Source organism: Schistocerca piceifrons, chromosome 2, assembly GCF_021461385.2.
Source record: "Schistocerca piceifrons isolate TAMUIC-IGC-003096 chromosome 2, iqSchPice1.1, whole genome shotgun sequence".
Lineage (NCBI taxonomy): Eukaryota > Metazoa > Arthropoda > Insecta > Orthoptera > Acrididae > Schistocerca > Schistocerca piceifrons.
This window is the reverse complement of record NC_060139.1, coordinates 836,819,793-836,841,770: the sequence shown is the minus strand read 5'-3', so window position 1 is coordinate 836,841,770 and position 21,978 is coordinate 836,819,793. Positions and strand designations below refer to the sequence as shown.

Sequence of the window (21,978 nt, the reverse complement as noted above, 5' to 3'; positions counted from 1 at the left end):
TTCTCTCAGAAACAAGCGTATGGTCCCCCCCCCCCCCCCCCCCCAACGCAGCCGGCCGCGGTGGTCTAGCGGTCCTGGGCGCTCAGTCCGGAACCGCACTACTGCTACGGTCGCAGGTTCGAATCCTGCCTCGGGCATGGATGTGTGTGATGTCCTTAGGTTAGTTACGTTTAAGTAGTTCTAAGTTCTAGGGGACTGATGACCACAGATGTTAAGTCCCATAGTGCTCAGAGCCATTTGAACCAACCCCCCTCGCATTTCTGATGGATGTTGGTATGATTGAAAGTGCAAGTGGAAGAAAAAAGCAACTTGTAATAACTTAGTTTTGATTTATAAACTCTTGGTGAACAAGCAGCAGGTGTCTGGTAAATCCCATCCCTCACGAGTGACCAGATATCGTAGCCGCGTAGCAGGCCAGGGTTGTAAATTGGCCAATTAGCGCACGGATAGTTGTGCACCTGCATGCTTGTTGGTCAACAGTGCATTGCGCAGTTACTGGATCTCTTCTCTCATTTTCTTATTCTGTGACGCCACATTCTCAAGTGATGGCGACGAAACAATAGAATTATTTAGACCAGAGAAAATGAAGCACTTGAGACTAAAAATTAGTTCAGAAACTTGAGTAATTAATGAGTGGGCAAATTCGCATATGAGTTTTATGTTTGACGCGAGTGTGAATGAGAGATGATAGATAAATAACGGTGATTTAGAGGGTGCTCTAGGAGGAATGGTCATTAATCGGGGATATGACAAAAACGATCATTCAAAGCATACGTAGGTTCTGAAATGAATACCTTAAGAGCTGTGAACACTATTTCATCATCGATAGTGCGAAACAATTGTCTTCTATTGCCCTTAGCTTTCCATATTCTGGAAGGAGGTAGTGCGGACCAAACCAAGAAAAATTGTCTAGTAAACATGGGCTCTAAAGCGCAGTGGTTAGCACACTGGACTCGCATTCGGGAGGACGACGGTTCAATCCCGTCTCCGGCCATCCTGATTTAGGTTTTCCGTGATTTCCCTAAATCGCTTCAGGCAAATGCCGGGATGGTTCCTTTGAAAGGGCACGGCCGATTTCCTTTCCCATCCTTCCCTCACTCGAGCTTGCGCTCCGTCTCTAATGACCTCGTTGTCGACGGGACGTTAAACGCTAATCTCCTCCTCCTCCATGGGCTCTAAAATGCATTCCCAAAGAGCTATGAGCAATTATTCAGTATAAGAGATGTGTTTCACAGTTGCGAAGATGAAGTAGTGCTTACAGCTCTTAAAATGTGCGTCTGAGACCCTACGTTTATTAGGCGTGTTTTGGTTGGAATGATCGTTCCTGTCGTATCCCTGAATATTGACCATTCCTCCTGATACACCCTGGATAGGTGTAGAGTTATTTTTCCTCGATTTTTGGGAGTCAATAAAAAAGTTACCAATTATGGCTAAGATGACTCTTTAGATTGAAACCAAGTGTTTGTCATCCACAAGGGGAAAGGTGCAAGATGAAGTTGGCCGTTAGCAGCGGCCGGTAATTGGCAAGTAAAAATCCCAGACAGATCCTTCCAGAAGTGGTGCAAAAGACATAGTTCAGTTGGTTGTAAAAAAGTAACAACATTTTTGTATGTCGACTGTTTTCTTTGGGTGCCGACGTTTTAAAGCACATACCTGCTCTCTCAACTATTTACTATGTGTTGTTCGTAACGGATCATGGGCTCTAGTCGACCGACACAGGTGCACAGCATGAGGGGACTGGAGTTTTTCCGGTTACCAACAGTGCCGTAGGGAGAGGGGTGGGTGAGTCAAGGAATTTTGCAACAGCGGCTGTTAGTGGCGATGAGCCAGCAAAGCAGACTGGAGGGACGGGATGTGAGGAGGAAGTCCACTGACCTCTGTAGCTGTCGATGGTCCAGTGCTCGGCGTCGTCGAAGTGCGCGTCTCCGCCGTAGACGGGGAAGTAGGCGTGGGCCAGGGTACCTCCGGGCCCGTCGAACGGGTCTCCGTCGCCGTGCTCGCCCTTCTCGAAGCGGATGTCGATGTGCACCTGTTCCGAGCCGCTCTTCACCTGCGTGAAGGTCAGGTCGGTGTAGTCGGACCACACGCCGAACGCCCTGGCCAACTCGCGGTCAACCTTGCCGTGGTTCAGGTTGCTCGGGTACTTGGAGATGCGGTACTTCAGGCTCTTGACACGCCACCGGCTTCCTGCAGAGGAGAACGGGAAACACGTCGTCAGTAACTTACACTCTGCACTCAACTCAGCGCTGCCACGTACACGAGTTAATCTACAAGTAACTAATACAAGAGCGACAAAGAAACCGGTGGTGTCGTACCTTATTACAAGATTATTGGTGACCATCTTGAGCACGTGAAATCTTTTAAGTATGTACTTGTAATACTGATGTAAGTAGGCTGTTTAGGTTTTTATGTTCGTAACGCCACGTAGCACTCTGTATGAAAACCACTGACTGTGCTGTCTGCAGTCTGTGGCTGGTTTGCATTGTTGGAATATTTGCTATTGTAGTGTTCGGCAGCTGGATGTGAACAGCGCGTTGCGCAGTTGGAGGTGAGCCGCCAGCAGTGGTAGATGTGGGGAGAGAGATGGCAGAATTTTGAGAGCGGACAATCTGGACGTGTGTCCGTCAGAAAAAGGAAATTTGTAATACTGGATATCATGAATTGACAGATATATATATGATGACTTTTGAACATTATTAAGGTAAATACAGTGTTTGTTCTCTACCAAAATCTTTCATTCGCTAACTATGCCTATCAGTAGTTAGTGCCTTCAGTAGTTAGAATCTTTTATTTAGCTGGCAGTATTAGCGCGCGTTGTATTGCAGTAGTTTGAGTAACGAAGATTTTTGTGAGGTAAGTGATTCATGAAATGTTTAGGTTATTGTTAGTCAGGGCCATTCTTTTGTAGGGATTATTGAAAGTCAGATTGCTTTGCGCCAGTTTACTGTTGATCAGAATAAGTAAAGAGAGAAATGTCTGAGTACGTTCAGTTTTGCTCACCTGTTTGAAAATCAAATAACGTAAGAGGTTTACCAGCAGTCATTTATAAATTTTTCTAAGGGGATGTTCCACTAAGAGGTGACCTGAAATGGAATCATCACATAAAATCGATGTCAGAGGAGGCGAATGGAAGAGTTATATTTGTTGGGAAAGGAAACTGCATACAAGATGCTAGGACGGTCAGTACAAGAGTACTGTTGCAGTATTTCGCATCTATAACAAGCAAGCAGAACAACAGACATGCAACCAATTCACTGTCAATGCTGCTAGAATGATAACAGGTAGGTATACTCTACACGAAGGTCTAACAGAAGTTATCTGTAAATTTAAATGGGAATCCCTGGAAGAAAGGCAACATAGTGCACGCGAAACCCTACTGGGAAAATTCAGAGAAAATAATTTCGAAGAAGATCGTGCAGCCCTTGTGCTGCCACCATGGTTATGTCACGTAGGGATCGCAGTAGTAAGCTATACCGTACAGAGCCACATTTACAGTCATTTTTTTCCTTTCTAAGAATGCGATAAAAACTGGAAAGAAAATTTACGATGTTGGTATGGTGCGCTCTCGACGATGCAGTGTACAGTGCCTCTCGAAATATATAGGTAGGTGTGGATGTAAGGATACTCGCGAGTTTGTTTACAGAAACACAGTACGTTATTGAATTACTACTCTTTGACGTGTGAAACACCTTCCAACTCTATTGCTAGACGTTATTAATCATATTGTTGCTAACTTACAAGTCTGTTTGCCAACTAAATTACCGACCCTGTTGGACAGTAGAGACGAAATAGAGTATACAGCAGCGAGTGGCCACGTTAGCGTGCTGGCGTGTGACGAGAAGGGGAGAGTCCTCATTACATCTGTTGTGGACAGCCCGGAATCGCGCTCCACAGCTCCTCAGCATCCGCCACTGGCTACTGCCGGCACGTGTCATCGCTGCCCTTCCTCTGTTGTACTCCACACAGTAGCCATTCGCAGCTACCAAAGACCAGCCTTAGTACAATAATCTCACCCTAAAGTGAAACATGAGCTTCCCATTTCTTCCGGACTGTTACTTTGGCTCCTTTTTTTCCCTTCCTTCCTTCCTTTTTTATTTTTATTTTTTATTTTTTTTGCTACAACTCACTCTGCATGTATTTATTGGTTTACATGTTTTGCTAGAATTAACACGTACTCAAATTACTTTTAATACTCTACGCTTTCAAGTTTACCATCATCTTGCTATGCTGTAAGCCTACCTTGAATTTGCTCCCTTTCGTATCACATTCCTCAACTTTGTAATGAATTGACCTGTGGGTAGGTACTGTCATGCTCAATCTGGTGAGGCAGTAACATGGGATCTGGAAGATTTGTAAGACAGATATAATGTGATCTCGAGGCACCGTCGATTATTCGCCGTATTATCAGCGTTTTTGCATTTATAACTTCATTGCTGAGCACAGAAACAAATGGAAATTCCTGTCGCACCATTCAGAATCCTGAGATAACACCATACCATTTCGTACTCCGCAACCTCAAAGTGTGCAGGAGGACATCGACATAGGAGATCCTGCCGTAGCCTTTCCAATATTCCTGGAATGTTTCGAATCTCAAAACAGAAACTTTCTCTGTTCCTTTTACGTACTTGCTAGTGTCTTATAAAAAAGAGATTTTTACATACTCTTGTAGGAAATAATTGAGAATATAGAAGAAGAATACGGTACATCACCCAGGAAATTTAGGGATGGCTACCGGAATGTATCTAAGTTCGTATCTCGTACAATTGTTTTACAGATTTCGCGTTCTCTACTTTAAGGTATTAGTAGAGCTGCATATTTTTATATAATTTTACAGAACAGAGCCGAACAAATGTTACAGTGTATTTACTAGTCAAATAAATCAAAATACTAGACGATTAATGATCTGATGTGTGGTGTTGTATTTAGGTGCCCTGTATGCAGACGTTCGTATAAGAGCCCTCAGCCACCTCTTGTTCTATTCATGTGAGTTGTCGGTCCTGTTTGGATATGCAGATCGTCAGTAAAGTAGCTTCAGGAAGCCATGCAACAATAAACTGCCGATTTGCTACGTGTATCAGTGTCTCGACTCTTCTACAAATTACTTCACCAAAGAATTTGAAAAGGCTGTGATGCTTGCGATTCGCTAAATGTAGACATCACAGCTCATATACAATACTTCAAAATGAATTCTCTCTCGTTGCCTTTTGCCTTTTCCAGAGAAACCTCACCTGCCAATAATCATTACACCAGCTCAAACCCGTTTGAAGAGAGTCAGTTTATACCTCTGGCTGAAGTACGCTCAGAGAATAACTATTTCCGACATCAGAAAACTTCTTCTTTTTCTGTGTCCATCTATGAACGTTTCGTAACACGTTTCGCGCTTGTACAGTCATCGTTGAAATGGGCTGAGAACATTACAGAGGCTGAAACATAGATGTAGGATGCGTCCTGTAATGACAATTTATGTGCTCCTCATGTAGTATGTGGGTACTACTGTTGCAGTGGTTCTATTTATTCTTGCGGCCTCCTTTTCAAAGTACTCATTTTCTGCTATTTGCATGATAGGTGTGCACATCGCGACGGCGGAATAAACGTATGGTGTGAGTAGAACCAAGTCTCTGTGCTACACACAGTATCTCTCGCAAGTAGCAAGAAGCGTGTTTCCACTCTCCAGATTGTTACTCTCACACTCACTTCTTGCATGTGCTTGGTGTGGTGAACGGTGACACGCTCTAGATAACTAAATGCCATGTCCAAGTTGTCTTCCTTGAATACGATGCTCTTGATATCGCAAAAGCCTAGACCATTAATCTGCAAAAAGTTGAAAGCTAATTCTTACATAATGCACGACTTTTATCACGTTTCTAATTACGTGGATGAGCTCAATGCTCTTGTATTTTTCACGCAAAAGTGGAGTGCACAATTATCAGATTTTATGCCGAACGCGAGCAGACTGAAAAGACTGAAACTACATCTGGCACATACAAACGCGGCGCTGACGCTACAGTGCAGACTGGAATTCTGGAGAACTGCGTAATTCTGGTGGCAGCTTTAAATGGTGTGACTCAAGTTCTCGGAAGCGTGGAATAATGGAAAAGTTCAGAGATCGTCTTGTGCACAACTTGTCGGCAACAGAAGCGCAATTAAGGAAAAGACAGCACAGCTGATTTGTAGATATTTGCTTGTTAAATTATGTAACTTCAAGGAAAGCTTAGTTGACGGGTGCGCTCATGATCTCCATATTGAGAGCCTCATTGATATTTTCTATTCTCTTCTTCGTGTCTTCTATATCTGAATCTAAATACTGCCATGGTCTTTCACGCGCTATAGTCATTACATAACATGATAAGCTATATAAATCTTCTACTCGGAAGAAAGCTCCTTGACTGACTGGTGTTTAATGTACGGAAGAATTTAGTGCGCACACTGCATTACTGTATTCTGTAAGCAAGAGGAGCAGCCATCCATTTGCCCGGAGAACTGTGAGCAATTTGTTAGCACCAGCGTACCGACACATCAACAAGCTAGTATTAGGTATCAGTGTGCCAAATGTGATAAGCAAGAATAACACTAGTACGTAAACTGTTGATTAGTTCCACCTAACTCAGCCATCAGGGCCAAGGGACTGAGGCTGACGTTGCGAGCAGCCCGTTGCTTCGCCCTCTGCCCTAGGACGTTAACGAAAGTGAGTATAGACAGACGTAAGGCGATTTCTTCCAGTGTTGTCAACAGAAATTTTTCACCATTCCTGCCGGACTTTCCCGCCGGTGAAACCAGCCTCTGACCACTCGCACCGCCTTTGAATGTGCTCGATTTCTGCAGTTAGTCCGACGTGATGTGGGGAAATCCACATGAGTGGCAGTCAGATTCGTGCCTACAAGTCTTGTATGCAGTCTCTCTTGTGGCTAATTTGCAGTTTTGCAAGTATTCTACAAATAAATCGTAGCGTGTTATTCGCTTTACGTACAACTGAATCTACGTAGCCGATGTAACTCGTATCTGTTCACATTGTTACCCCCAAATATCTATTTGATATCTCTAACTTTAGTTGTTGTTTATTAATCTTGTAATAAAACTGCATCAGACTAGTCGTCGAAATGAGGACCAGTACAACAGTCCTACTACCATGCTCTTATGCTTCATAACGTGGACAACTTCGCATTCTTTACATTAAGGGCTCGTTACCAATCTTCACAGCCGACTGTTTTTTTATCGTGAACTATCAATAATGACCCTGCGTCTTATAAACAGACTGAAGAAAAGCAACCTACGCTTGTAGCGTGTGTGGATTTAGAGAAAGCTTTCGACAACGTTCACTGGACTACACTCTTTGAAATTTTGAAAGTAGCCGGGAAAACAAGAGATTATTTGCACAGTGTTTAGAAACCAGACTGCAGTTGTAAGAATCGAAGGACATGAAACGGAAGCAGTGGTTGAGAAGACAGTGAGAAAGGGTTGTATCTCCATAAAAATCTCCCAAGTTACATTAGCAAACCAGGAGATATAGGAAAAGACCCGAAGGAGACGTATAGATACGGAACCATACGAGGAGAGCCAGGCTGACTCTCCGCAGCTGGTGTCGCAGTAGCGCCAACAGTGACCTTGTGAAACCTGAAGCGGCGGAACGGGTTTTCATTCCATTCCCGAGCAAGGTTTTTTTCCCATATTTTCCGAAGGCGCCTGGAAGTTCCTCCCTGCGCGTGTGACGCTGACTCCTGCACCCGCGGCGCCCACGTCTCGGCGTCAGCAGCGAAACACCGGAGTTTCCCGCTGCTGACCGCGTGATTGGAATCAGAGCACTTCATGCCGTAAAATTCCACTCGCCGGCCTGAAATTAATACTCCCGTTCTACAGAAATACCCCGAGACCCACCCCTCTGCTGCACCTGCTCTTATTCATCTTCATTTCTTTTCGAGAACCAACCAAAATTCGAGCAATACCCAGTTTATATTTCCCTGCTCTTTAAATTACCACCTTCTATTAATTAGATAGTACCCTTGTTCATACCAAATTTGTATTTCAAGTTTGATCAGCCACTTTATTATCTTTGTTGTTTTGATCAAAGAACAACATATTTCTACCTTAGCTGTATTTATTGACGAACTCGAATTCAGCCCCAAAATATTTTCAAGTGGACAGAAAAATGTACTTAAGCGCCATGGTGCAGGCATTTTTTCACGGCCAATAATTGTTATTAAGTTTGTCCCGATGGCGACAGCGTATTGTTGTTGCGACTTTCAGTCCTTAGACTGGTTTGATACAGCCTTCAACGCTAAACTATCCTGTACAAGCCACTGCTGCAGCCTACAGCCCGTTGAATATTCTTAGTGCAGTCGCGCTTTAGTCGTCCTCTACCATTCCGCTCCACCCTGCAGACTTCCCTCCAGTACCAAACTGACTGCTCCTTGTTGCGTCAGATTGTGTCCTGTCAACCGATGCCTTATTCTAGTCAAGTTGTGCCATAAATTTATGTTCTGACCCATTCCATTCGGTACTCTTCATTAATTATTCAGTCCACCCATCCAATCCTCGGAAGTCTTCTATAACGCCACGTTTGAAAAAAAATCTATTCTCTTCTTGTCTGAACAGTTTATCGCAGACGTTTCACTACCGTGCAGGGCTACTTTCCACACAAGAAATTAAAGAAAAGACTTCTTGACCCTAAAATGTACATTAGACATTAGCAAATTTCTCTTTCTCGGAAAGGCCCTCTCTTGCTATTGCCATTCTGCATTTTCTACCGTCTCTAGTTCCGCCATCATCAGTTACTTTGTTGCCCAAGTAGCAAGAGTCATCAACTGCTTTCAGCGTCTCATCTCATAGTCTATTTCCCTCAGAATCGCCTGTTATAAATGGACTACATATAATTACCCTTGTAAAAACAGACATCATGTCTGATAGGATAGCCGCAATCAGTGATTTTACAATGTTACTTATAATCCGTCTTGACTGCAAAATGTTTATTCACATGACCGGTTTCGGTTCACCTAGAACCATCTTTGGATCTGATATTTCGGTTACAGGAGTAATCCGTCCAAATACAGCAACTTTCACTCCTGCAACCGAAATATCAGATCTGAAGATGGTCCTAGATGAACCGAAACCGGTCATATGAATAAACATTTTGCAATCAAGACGGATTATGAGTAACATTGTAATAACCCTTGTTTTGCTTTTGTTTATGTTCATCTTATAACCTCTTTTCAATACACTACCCAGTCCGTTCAGCTTTTCTTCCGAATCATTTTCAGTCTGTGACTGAATTACAGTGTCATCGGCAGACCTCAAACCTTTCATTGCCTCTCCCTCAACCTAATTCCCTTTCCAAATATCTTCTTGATATCCTTTACTTGCTTGCTCAAATTAAAGATTCAGTATCACGAGTCATAGTCCTCTATAACTACCTTCTCAAATACTTCTTCCCTTTCATGTCTTTTGAGTCTTAACAACTGCAGTCTGGTTTCCGCGCAAGTTGTGGACAGCCTTTTGTCTTCCTTTCACACCTCTTACCTTTATAATTCCAAAGAGTGTGTTCTAGGCACTATTGCCAAGAACTTTCTCTAAATCTACAGATGCTATAAGCGCAGGTGTGCCTTCGTTCGGCACACACGAGACGCTGCTGGGGTGCGGAGCTTCCTGCTCGCTGGTTGGAATGCGCCGTGCGCCGCCGCCGCCGCCGCCGGCTTACCTTGGAGGGCGTAGCGCTTGCTGCGCGAGCTGGCGCCGTATCCGATGCGGTCCTTGACTCCGCACCGCGGCAGGCTCATTGTCGCCTTCGTCTCCTCGTCCAGCTCGCCTGCAACAAAAGAACATGCCGCCTGTTACTCTCGCCTCTTAACGACACCTCACATAAACTACCGCTTCCCCTGGACTGGAACACAACTGGTTGGAAATGAAAACCTGTTAACGATTCCACGTAATACAAGAAAATGTCGTCTCTTTTAGTTCATATTCTTCTTTTTTAATTCCTCATGTTGTGTGTAAAGTATTTTGAAGTTGCCTTGTGCATTTTGTACTTAGTGACAGATAAAAGCGTAAGCAGTAAGAGGGTAAAAATTGTCTCATCTATAACCAAATGTATTACAGAAGCCGACCTCGGGGAAGATCAGTTTGGATTCCGTAGAAATATAGGAACACGTGAGGCAATATTGACCCTACGACTATTCTTAGAAGCTAGATTAAGGAAAGGCAAACCTACGTTTCTAGCATTTGTAGACTTAGAGAAAGCTTTTGACAATGTTGACTGGAATACTCTCTTTCAAATTCTGAAGGTGGCAGGGGTAAAATATAGGGATCGAAAGGCTATTTACAACTTGTACAGAAACCAGATGGCAGTTATAAGAGTCCAAGGACATGGAAGGGAAGCAGTGGTTGGGAAGGGAGTGGGACAGGGTTGTAGCCTGTCCCCGATGTTATTCAATCTGTATATTGAGCAAGCAGTGAAGGAAACAAAATAAAAATTCGGAGTAGGTATTAATAAGAGTCGAAAGACATGAAAGGGAAGCAGTGGTTGGGAAGGGAGTGAGACAGGGTTGTAGCCTGTCCCCGATGTTATTCAATCTGTATATTGAGCAAGCAGTAAAGGAAACAAAAGAAAGGTTCGGAGTTGGTGTTAAAATCCATGGAGAAGAAATAAAAACTTTGAGGTTCGCCGATGACATTGTAATTCTGTCAGAGACAGCAAAGGACTTGGAAGAGCAGTTGAACGGAATGGACAGTGTCGTGAAAGGAGGATATAAGATGAACATCAACAAAAGTAAAACGAGGATAATGGAATGTAGTCGAATTAAGTCGGGTGATGCTGAGGGAATTAGATTGGGAAATGAGACACTTAAAGTAGTAAAGGAGTTTTGCTATTTGGGGAGCAAAATAACTGATGATGGTCAAAGTAGAGAGGATATAAAACGTAGACTGGCAATGGCAAGGAAAGCGTTTCTGAAGAAGAGAAATTTGTTAACGTCGAGTATAGATTTAAATGTCAGGAAGTCGTTTCTGAAAGTATTTGTATGGAGTGTAGCCATGTATGGAAGTGAAACATGGACGATAAATAGTTTGGACAAGAAGAGAATAGAAGCTTTTGAAATGTGGTGCTACAGAAGAATGCTGAAGACTAGATGGGTAGATCACATAACTAATGAGGAGGTATTGAATAGGATTGGGGAGAAAAGAAATTTGAGGCACAACTTGACTAGTAGAAGGGATCGGTTGGTAGGACATGTTCTGAGGCATCAAGGGATCACCAATTTAGTATTGGAGGGCAGCGTGGACGGTAAAAATCGTAGAGGGAGACCAAGAGATGAATACACTAAGCAGATTCAGAAGGATTTAGGTTGCAGTAGTTACTGGGAGATGAAGCAGCTTGCACAGGATAGAGTAGCATGGAGAGCTGCATCAAACCAGTCTCAGGACTGAAGACCACAACAACAACAAAATTACAGATATAAAGAAGCGATAGATTCAGGTTGTCTGATACAATATACAATCAATAATTTATTTCCATATGTTTATATACGTATCATTAATAGTGAGAGCTGGTTTTGAAATGGTCTCAACAAGTGCCTGAAACAAAAGTCCGCGTAGACAAGATTTCACAAGTATAGCGATAGAAGCCATGCAAAGAACTAAATTTTATGTTTTATCTAGAATGTATATATTTCTAATATTATAACCGCTCCAGCTACAAGAACAGCTCGTCACCTTCTATAAGCACTCCACATGATACTGCTCCTGTGGAGACCGTGAAGACTACCAACAGTAATATAAGACTGCCCCCTGATGTGCCGCAGGGATTTGTGAAGTGTAAATGTAGCGCCTTGCTTTGAAGGGCTTCGGCTGAAGTTCTTTCCAGTCAGCTTCTCCGTCACGCAAAACAACGGCAGGTTCCTACGGCATTGGCCTGTGTGACTTTTTATTCATCGTTATTACATCTCGTCTCTATCGAGAACATGCGGTATATGTCGGACATCAAGATAGTTCCCAAATGGATGGCAGTAGGAGGAGAGAAAATTCAAGGCGTAAACATAGCAAAATGCTTAGGAGAATGTATAGAAGCTCCTCGGACAGAAAAAAGGCGCTACGGTACCACGAATAAACAACATGGATTCAACGTATAAACCGAGCAGACCGACCCGCCCGAAAGCCTTGTACACTGAGCTGACGAAGTCGTGGGAAAGCGATACGCACATATACAGAGGGCGGTAGTGTCGTGTATACAAGGTGTGACAGGTCAGTGCATTTGCAGAGCTGTCATTCGCACTCAGATGATTCACGTGGAAACGTTTTCGACGTGATTATGGCCGCACGACGGCAATTAACAAACTTTGAACAAGGAATGGTAGATGGAGGTAAGCGCATGGAACGTTCTACTTCGGGAATCGACAGGGGTTTCAGTATTACGAGTTCAACAGTGTAAAAAGTGTACCGAGAATATCAAACTTCAGGTATTACCATACACCACGGATAGTGCAGTGGGCCGACGGTCTTCACTTAACGACCGAGTGCAGCGGCTTTTACGTAGAGTTTTAAATGCTAAGAGCGGGCAGATGTGGCCGAACGGTTCTAGGTGCTTCAGTCTGGAACGGCGCGACCGCTGCGGTCGCAGGTTCGAATCCTGCCTCGGGCATGGATGTGTGTGATGTCCTTAGGTTAGTTAGGTTTAAGTAGTTCTAAGCTCTAGGGGACTGATGACCTCAGAAGTTAAATCCCATAGTGCTCAGAGCCATTTGAACCATTTTTAAATGCTAAGAGGCAAGCAACACTGCGTGAAATAACCGCAGAAATCAATGTAGGGCACACGACGATCATATCCATTACCCCAGTGCAGTGAAACTTGTGGTTAAGGCGCTATGGCAGCAGAAGACCGACGCGAGTGCGTTTATTAACAGTTCATCGCCTGCAGCGCCTCTCCTGGGCTCGTGACCATATGGGATGGTCCCTAGACGACTGTAAAATCGTGGCGCGGTCAAATGACTGCCGATGTCAGTTGGTACGATCTGATGGCAGATTCGAGTGTGGCGCAGGTCCCACGAAGCCATGGACCCAATTGTCAACAAGGTACTGTGCAAGCTGGCGGTGGCTCCATGTTGGTGTGGCCTGTGTTTACCTGTAATCGACTGGTTATGTTCGGCTACTTGGAGACCTTTCAGCAATTCCTGGACTTCATGTTCCCAAGAAACGATCGATTTTTTATGGATGACAATACGCCATGTCACTGGACCACAATGGTTAGCAACGAGTGTCAAGAATATTCTGGATAATTCGAGCGAATGATTTCGCCACCCAGATCACCCGACATGGCTCGCATCGAGCATTTATGGGACATAATCGCGGGGACAGTTAGTGCACAAAATCCTGCATCGGCAACACTTTCGTAATTATGGGCGGCTATAGAGGCAGCTTAGCTCAGTATTTCTGCAGAGGGCTTCCAACGACTTGTTGAGTCCATGCCATTTCCAGTTGCTGCAATGCGCCGTGGAAAAGGAGCTCCGACACGATATTAGAAGGTAAGAAACTAAACCCATCTAAAACCCAAGCGGTACTTGTTGGTCACTCTAAGCTCATTAGCCCAGAACATCGGGAATCCGTACCATCTCTTATCCTAAATGGAACAAATATTAACTTCTCTCCCTCAGCAAAGAGCCTGGGAGTAATAATAGATGAAAATCTAAACTGGGCAGAGCACGTAACTGTAGTGCGCAAAAAAGCATGAGCATTCCTCCATGTCCTACAAAAATATAAAAAAACTCTTCTCTTTCGATCTGAAAAAAAACTAGTACAAACTCTTATACTCCCAATCATTGACTACAGCGATATTATCCTACAAGGCCTCTCTCAGGAAAACTCGCGACGTCTGGAACTGGTCATGAATGCCTGCGTCCGATATATCTGTGACGTTCGACTTTTTGATCACATTTCACCAGCATATGCAAAATTGTCCTGGCTGCGTGCAGACAAACGCAGAGATTTCCATACACTCTGTCTCATTTACTGCCTCCATGTTGGTGTGGCCTGTGTTTACATGTAATCGACTGGTTATGTTCGGCTACTTGGAGACCTTTCAGCAATTCCTGGGCTTCATGTTCCCAAGATTTTTTTACTGTTACTATTATTGCTTTTATCATAATTTGTATGTATAGCACGTGTTGTAAAAATACTGCCAGTACTTACTTTATTAGGTCTTAGTCATTACTCTTTATTCATATTGTGACTAGAGTAATCGAATTTTCTTATTTAATGTACACTGTCCCTCATATCTCTCCTCGTCCTTAACGCTTATGTCGGAACAACACGACAGAAACACACGTTCCCATCATAATAAAATCCTCTCTGTTCCACAGCATCGCTCAGTCACCTTCTCCAAGTCCTTTACAGTAGCGGGAACCAGACTCTGCAATAACCTCCCTCGTTATGTTCCAGAACTTAAAAACATGTCCGGCTTCAAAAAACAGTTAATGACGTATCTACTTAAGCAACAGTAATGCCTTTCTCTGTACATGAATGCACTTCACCTCATTACTTCCCTCTTTCCCCCTCCTTAAATCTCCCTTCCCCAAAACTCGCTATACTAGTAAACATCTACTTTACACACCAAGATATTAATGTACATCTGCACAAATCTTCATTACTATTGCCAATTTTTCTCATGTTTATCATTATTATTTGATTTTTTTACTGTTACTATTATTGCTTTTATCATAATTTGTATGTATAGCACGTGTTGTAAAAATACTGCCAGTACTTACTTTATTAGGTCTTAGTCATTACTCTTTATTCATATTGTGACTAGAGTAATCGAATTTTCTTATTTAAACTATTGTCATGATGTAACTCTGATGTGTGAAATGCTGCATGTGTGAAACACTGGACCGACGTGAGAGAGGGCCTGATGGCCCTAATCTGATCAGGTTAAATAAATAAATAAATAAATACATAAAATAAATATCCCATGACTTTTTGTCACCTCGGTATAGTTTTCTACAAGGGGAACTACATCGAGGGCGAAGTCATTATGAACAGAAGAGCGAAGAAGAATGCGAAGTATGAGAATGAAAGAATGTTGGACAAGGATAAATACAGGAGATAACAAAGCTGATCCGAATTAGCATGGTCCTCAGATGGCAAAGAAGACATCGGAGTTAAGCAGAGCACAAATACACTTGTCTCTCCACCGGTCAACTTGTAGCGGCAGCTGGAGAAGAAGGTGAGCCGAACTGTTGGCAGGTGTCGCCCCCGCGCAGCACGAGCCTCCCCCGTAACGGTACCGGCAGAGGTTGCGGGTGTCGCGGCCCACGAGGGGCGAGGTCAAGGCACCTGCTGTGTGTGACCGGCACGCCAACGCAGCCCAGCCGCCTGCTGCAGCCGGTGACGCGTGACGCACTTCCGGTCAGCCCGGGCGGACCTCCCATTCCAGCACGTGGCCACCACCGGCCTTCGCTCCCGGTCGTCCATCTCAGCTCGCTGGCAGCCGTCAACGAGAAAACGACATGACTTCTCCGGGTTTTGCAACGACTGTGAGCTGGGGCACTGGGTTGTGACAAGACAGCCAGTCTTCCGGTACACTAGTACTTGACGCGGCTCCCGAACAAGACCGACACCCTACGCACCGGAGACCTTTCGGTGCCCCTTTTTCCCAACCGCCAGTTCTCTTTTGTTTTGGGCTGTCGACGTTTTTTGATTTCATACTTTTCCTGTCGCCCAAAAAAAAAGAAACATATCATACAGAAAGATAGTCTACCTTCTTCAAAAAACAATAATAGCTATAGTCCGGTTCACGAACGATGGCCGTTCGCAAAGGCCGAGACGCGAAATCGGATTGCACTGTTGCCGATTCCAAGCAACAGTTGCAGTTCGCGCATTCACTTGCCTTGCGCTTGGAGAGGGGGTTGTTGGGTTGTTTTGGGGAAGGAGACCGAACAGAGAGGTCATCGGTCTCATCGGATTAGGGAAGGACGGGGAAGGAAGTCCGCCGTGCCCTTTGAAAGGAACCATCCCGGCATTTGACTGGAGCGATTTAGGGAAATCACGGAAAACCTAAATCAGGATGGCCGGACGCGGGATTGAACCGTCGTCCTCCCGTATGCGAGTCCAGTGTTTAACCACTGGGTCACCTCGTTCGGTGCGCTTGAAGAAAACGTGTATCCTGCAAATGATGCCTCCCACTTGCCTATGTAGAGGTCGTCGCTTACCGCCACCATCAGCGATGATAATTCACAACAAATCGGTTAAAAATTTCGAAATAACTTGATACGATTACATTTAATACTCGCATAGGCTGCGACATTCACGGCAGAGCGCCTTAGAACACTACTGACCGCTCATTGACAATCGGAGAGTGTGTGGCGATTAGTGCGCAGAAGTTCCCCCCCCCCCCCCCCCCCCCCGGAAGCTGAGTGGTCGGCGCGACAGAATGTCAATCCAAAGGGCCCGGGTTCGATTCCCGGCTGGGTCGGAGATTGTCTCCGCTCAGGGACTGGGTGTTGTGTTGTTCTAATCATCATCATTTCATCCCCATCGAAGCGCAAGTCGCCAAAGTGGCGCCCAATCGAAAGACTTGCACCCGGCGAACGGTCTACCCAAAGGGAGGCCCTAGTCACAAGACATTTATTTATAGTGCGCAGAGCAAGCCTAAACTGAACCGCCCCGTTCGTGACTCCAACTATAAAACATCCAGTGAAGACAGCTGACAAGCGAAGCAAAACCAGTTTGGGCACATATAGATGCGTAACACAACTACACAGCACTTGCGATCAGCGATATTAGCAATCGTTGCCAACTGAACTCGAAAATGAACCAGTAGCTAAGCAGGCGAGAGCGCCGCTGGCTGTTTTCAAGAGTTTTGTCACATTATTTGACAGTGTGCTGCTTTTTTTTACGGTTTCTTCACACATAGGTTGTGCCTCAAGTGTTTGAGAGAAATTTTGATAGACTACCGATTTCAAAAACTAGTTTGGCCGTTTACGCATGTGTTTGTCAAACAATAGCTGATTGATTGCCGTAGTATTGTCTACAACTCTGAGACCTGGCACCTCGAGCAGATTTCGAAGATTTAAAATTTTCATCTTGCTTTGGTTGCTAGTGTCAAAATATTTCACGACACTTACACACCGATGTGACAGCTGCTTCAAAAACGAGGTTAAATTAACTTGGTTAGTCTGCGTGCTTGTTTTACAAACTAGTGGATAGCAAACGGGGAATTTGAAAAACAAGTCTGATCGTGTACAGCGGCCTTTGCAAGAAGCGGGAAAACAGTGCTTCCGCTCGTTCCCTTCCTGCCCCGCTGCTGCCTATGGTCTTTTGTTATTGGCCGTCTGTGAAATATTGCGTCATTGTTAGCCTTGTTTCATTGCTCACCGTTTATGGCTCCCATTTCCATTGTTTTTATGTACGGCACAAGTACCAAAGAGAAAAATTCCAGTGAAGCATGCAGGCTGAGACCGTATTTCCATTGCAAGCAGGAAACGTACGAGAAAACTAAGCCACTGGTTACTTTTTAACTGAACAAAACTAACCGTGTATAGTAACGAAAAACGCGTTTGAGAAGTTGCATATCATCTGGACGCAGATGGAGAAATTGATCGGTAGTGTTCGGGAAGTATAAGTGGATTGAAGAGATGAGACAATCGGATATATTAACGTCGCACGAACTTCAAGTCAAAGTTAAATTATTAATGTAATTACAAAGGTTTGCGTCAACAAGATTCGAAATGCTAAAGCCCATTACGCCACCGATGCTAATCAGTGTTTGTTGATTCCGGGAGGGAAGCGGAATCATACTGTGGACACAGAACGTGCACAACTAAATGGTTTCACTGTAAATCTGTACTCAGTACGCCGGATATGAAGTTCGTTGTGCTCTATGACGTGCGTAAGACCACGCAACAACGACTCACACTTCACCAGATATATTCCTCATAGTGTGAGGCGGATAAGTGTAGTCGACAGCGGTGCACCAGAAGTTAAGGACAGCCGTCATCACAGCACAGAGGAATATGCGACGCGAATCACGTGCGCTAAGAACAGGTGTCCCTCGTGTTGAGGTCGTTTGTATTCCGATGCACGGAGACGATATGACACTTGATGCCGCGCGGAAACCAGGAAGAGCCTCGTAGCAGGATTACGTCAGGCCAGCGTTGCGTTATTGTGACCTCAGACACCGAGGTAACGTGAGAACGAATCCATTCTGGGCAAAAATAGTGACAATGGCAGATAAATGTGTGGTAGTGTCTCTACCACAACACGGAGGACAAGAAGAAAAGGCTGAACTGGAGTTTCCGCAGTCACCATCGCCGGAAATGGTCTGATTTGGTACTCTGAAGCCAAAAGAAAAATAAAACAAAGCAAAACTGAACGTAAGATGACCTACTGAGTTTATCCCCTGTCCAGAAGGGTCTTCATAAGCAACATCCCCGATTATCAAAATTTCAACGTAGCATTCTACGGCAACGAGAATATAAGCTCAAAACGATGTCTAAATGACGTCATCATACAACAAGGGTAGCATTTTTGTACTCGGCTGCTATCTTACACACCTTTTGCAGTAAAGATATTGAAATCGAACTGAGTTACTTGTCAACAATGTATGAAACAACTGGAAGAAACAAACGAAAAAAACACTAATGAAATTTTTAAAAAACTGTGTCCAATTATGTATTGCCGTGAAATTTGATTAATAAAACCTGAAGTCGAAAGTACAGTTCAAGCGGCTGAAATGAAATTTTTGCGGGAGTTACGGCACTTACGAGGTTGTATTGCGTACGAAATGGCAGAATACGAGAGTAACTGAAGTTCTTTGACGTGGATTATATTAACATATTTTACGAGAGTTTGCTAAACCTAGCTCTCTAGTGGCAGTCACAAGGAAAGAGCAGTTAGATAGTTCCTGAGAAAGTTGGGACAATGAACTCGAATGGTCAAGAGTTCCAAATTCATGATGGACTGATGAAGACGATGGTGACATAATTTTTAAAAATGTTTGCGCTGATCGTTAAGGTGTTCTTTCTCCCATAACTACGTATTTAGGCTAATAGCCTATGTGCGCGAGAAACGCGGTCATCTGCTCTTAAACTGGTTCGCTCGGACACACTTTCACACATCAAATAATAATTGCAATAAAAAAGACATGTAGACCGATTATTAACCAGAAACGCTGCAATTTGGTACTCATTAATATTCAATGGCGTATTTTACGGTACGCTCATCAGTCATCTAAATACAGGCGGAGTGCAGAAAGATTAACGTGATTAAAAGTTAACGTTTCATGTCTTGATTTCTAGAACGGTAAGTCTGTGAAAGTTTTCGATGTGACTCACCTGCACTGAAACATACGTATTAGCTCACGATAGCATAATGTGCAGTCACGTGTTTTCCTGCAAGTTGCCATGGCCATGTAAACAACAGCTGTTAAAGCTTTCCTTCTCTGGAGGTAAAACACAGTACCACGAAAGGCCTGTTGTCTGGAGGAGCTCTGTTCGTCAGAGTAACCTCTACGCAAAGCTACACTGCTAAGATGTAATTTGGGGCATATGTGACTTATTACACCGAACACTGACGTTTCGAGCTTCAACCAATCAACTCAAGGAGCATGACCGGCTACTTCACTAATAAAAAAGAAAAAAAAAACAAGTATGTCCAGGTTGTTAGTTTCGATACCGGAAAAAAATAGTTGATACAGTGTTATATCGAGACAATCAACAGCAGCAATCCATGGTAAAACAACTGAAGTGAAACTATATTACCTAGATAGAACTGCTTTCTCACTTGTCCCGGCCAGCATTCTGAAAAGGGATGTGGTTTGATCAATCTCTCGTACCCCCACCCCATCACCCTCAACTAAGATACAACGCTGACACAATTGTAATATCCTCAGGGCGTAACACAATTCACCGAATCAAGGCGAACACTCGTTTATTCCGCTTTGAAATGTGATTAAGAGCCACGTCTTCTATCTGGATTCCTATCTTGTTCGTATTACGCTAGACCTTCTCTTGAAGTGTAACCTCCTTTAAGTACTCGATCATGCGTTATTCATTACTTTTTTATTTTTTATATTCCGCTCAGTGGGTAAACGTTCCTAGTCCATTTCTACGCGTCATCTGCACTTATATAATTATGCAAACGTATATGGCGTGCTTACAGCGCGACGTAATTTACATTCTCGCAGTGACAATGCCAGAATGGTTGCGCACTTGACCACCGGAAATCCGTGACATTAGTGTTTCCGGGCCAACCGAATGAATTCCATCGCTCCCACAAAAGACCAGCGGTAATTGTTTCGTTTTCAGTGCACAAAACCTACAAGCATTCCCACAATCATCTGCAGCTTTGTGCGACAGTTCTCATACATGTGTAACTGAACATAAGAGGGACGAATGGGAGTTCAATGTATTTGAAAGAATTATGGAATACACTCACAAAATAAATATCTCCTCAGAGTCTTCGACTTTTTTTGGCAAAGCAACAGAATTGTAGTTCTTCGGATGTTATTTCCAAATCTCTTATTTTTTTAGGCGAAGATATATACATAGCAATACTATCACGGATTGGCGACATGAATTGTTATCTGACTTAAGGGACGCTCTACATCGGTTACAGTCTTTTGAAAAAAGTCTGTTGTCACACGCTGTACACTATACACATTGAAAATGTGCAGGATGTTTTCCTTGCCGAACTTCTTTCTGGAGCAGTTCAGTATTTTGCAGGTGCCTTACTTTGAAGAAGGCAAATACTACCAAAATAACCGTACATTTAAGAATTATCTTACTTTTACAGTAAGGTAATGTGCACCGTTTATGGATAATATGTGAGATTCTGCGGATCGGAACAGTGATGTAAAACTCTCTTTTCAGTCTTTTTTAAAATTTAAGTGTTTGTCGAAAACAAGGTTGCTGGGAGGAACGGTACATCAAGAAAGTTGTATCATATTTCTGTCTTTACTGGGTCTCTAGCTGCCGTATTAATCGGATTCACGCCTTTTCCTAGAAGTGAAAATATAGTTTTACTTTTACATTACCAGAAATAACAAGGGCAATCAGCAAAAGTTTCGTCACCACTTTGCAAACAGCAGTTGTATACCACTATATATGACTGCTTGTACTGAAATACTGTAGTCGATCTGGACCTCCGAAACTAAAACGACTCGCGCTACTTCCGTATGGTTCCCAACCAGGGCGTTACGCTGCGAACAATGGATTTCCGTTCGTGTTTGTAATTAGGCGGGGGACAATGCACCATTCTCTGTGTGTCCACAAGACTATGGTGTCCTACGTGGGATTCGTCCTCACGTGCACAGAATGGCAGCGTCTCTCCGCTAAATTCTCCCATAATTGCTCTGATGGAACATTAATGATAGCGATATCTCTATGAGTACATCTATATACCCCCCTCTTTACAGCAATACTGCATTCTATTGCAAAGTTCCCCAACGTTCCATGATACTACCGTCTAACACATCTCACGAAATCACAATCTGTCGAGTATCAGTTGCTTTGTAGGATACGTACAAGATGATACAGTGATTATCGTGATACATTTTTTCGTCGTAAAAAATCACTGGAAATGCGTGAACGCCGCTATTGCGTTATCTTTATCGTAGTCTAGTTTAAAGAGTGCAAAGTTCTGCTTTTTGTGTCCATTGAAATCAGCTGTATAATCATCTTCTCCAGTTTACAACCTGAAGCATACTTCAGCTTTTGAATTCTGCTGCTGCTGGTTTTATACATTGAAAGTACAGTCTTGAAAGGTCCTTATGAAACATCACTCACCTGGTACAAAGGGAACTGTGAAGTTAAGACACTGTAAAAATATATTTATGTCAATAAAGAATTGTCGAACCATCTGACATAATTTTCAAGGTGAAAACTTGTGGTTGCGTACACCACGACCTACAAACGCCCGTAGATCAAATTCAGACCATCTTTCCTGTAGGAGTGAAGGCGAAGACATATGTCCTATAGACACTGAATTCAGACCGGCACGTAACTT

The 21,978-nt window shown here is 43.6% G+C and overlaps 1 protein-coding gene across 6 annotated transcripts in view; it reads right to left on the bottom strand.

Annotated features, from left to right (window-relative positions):
• LOC124773493 (matrix metalloproteinase-24) overlaps nucleotides 1–21,978 on the bottom strand; it is a 162,405-nt gene that overhangs the window by 39,865 nt on the left and 100,562 nt on the right. For all 6 annotated transcript variants that reach the window (XM_047249407.1, XM_047249406.1, XM_047249408.1 and 3 more), the window contains exons 3-4: nucleotides 9,689–9,796; nucleotides 1,876–2,187 (exon numbers count right to left, since the gene is read on the bottom strand). In XM_047249407.1, coding sequence (XP_047105363.1) covers nucleotides 1,876–2,187; nucleotides 9,689–9,796 — 420 coding nt within the window. The remainder of the gene's footprint in view (nucleotides 1–1,875; nucleotides 2,188–9,688; nucleotides 9,797–21,978) is intronic.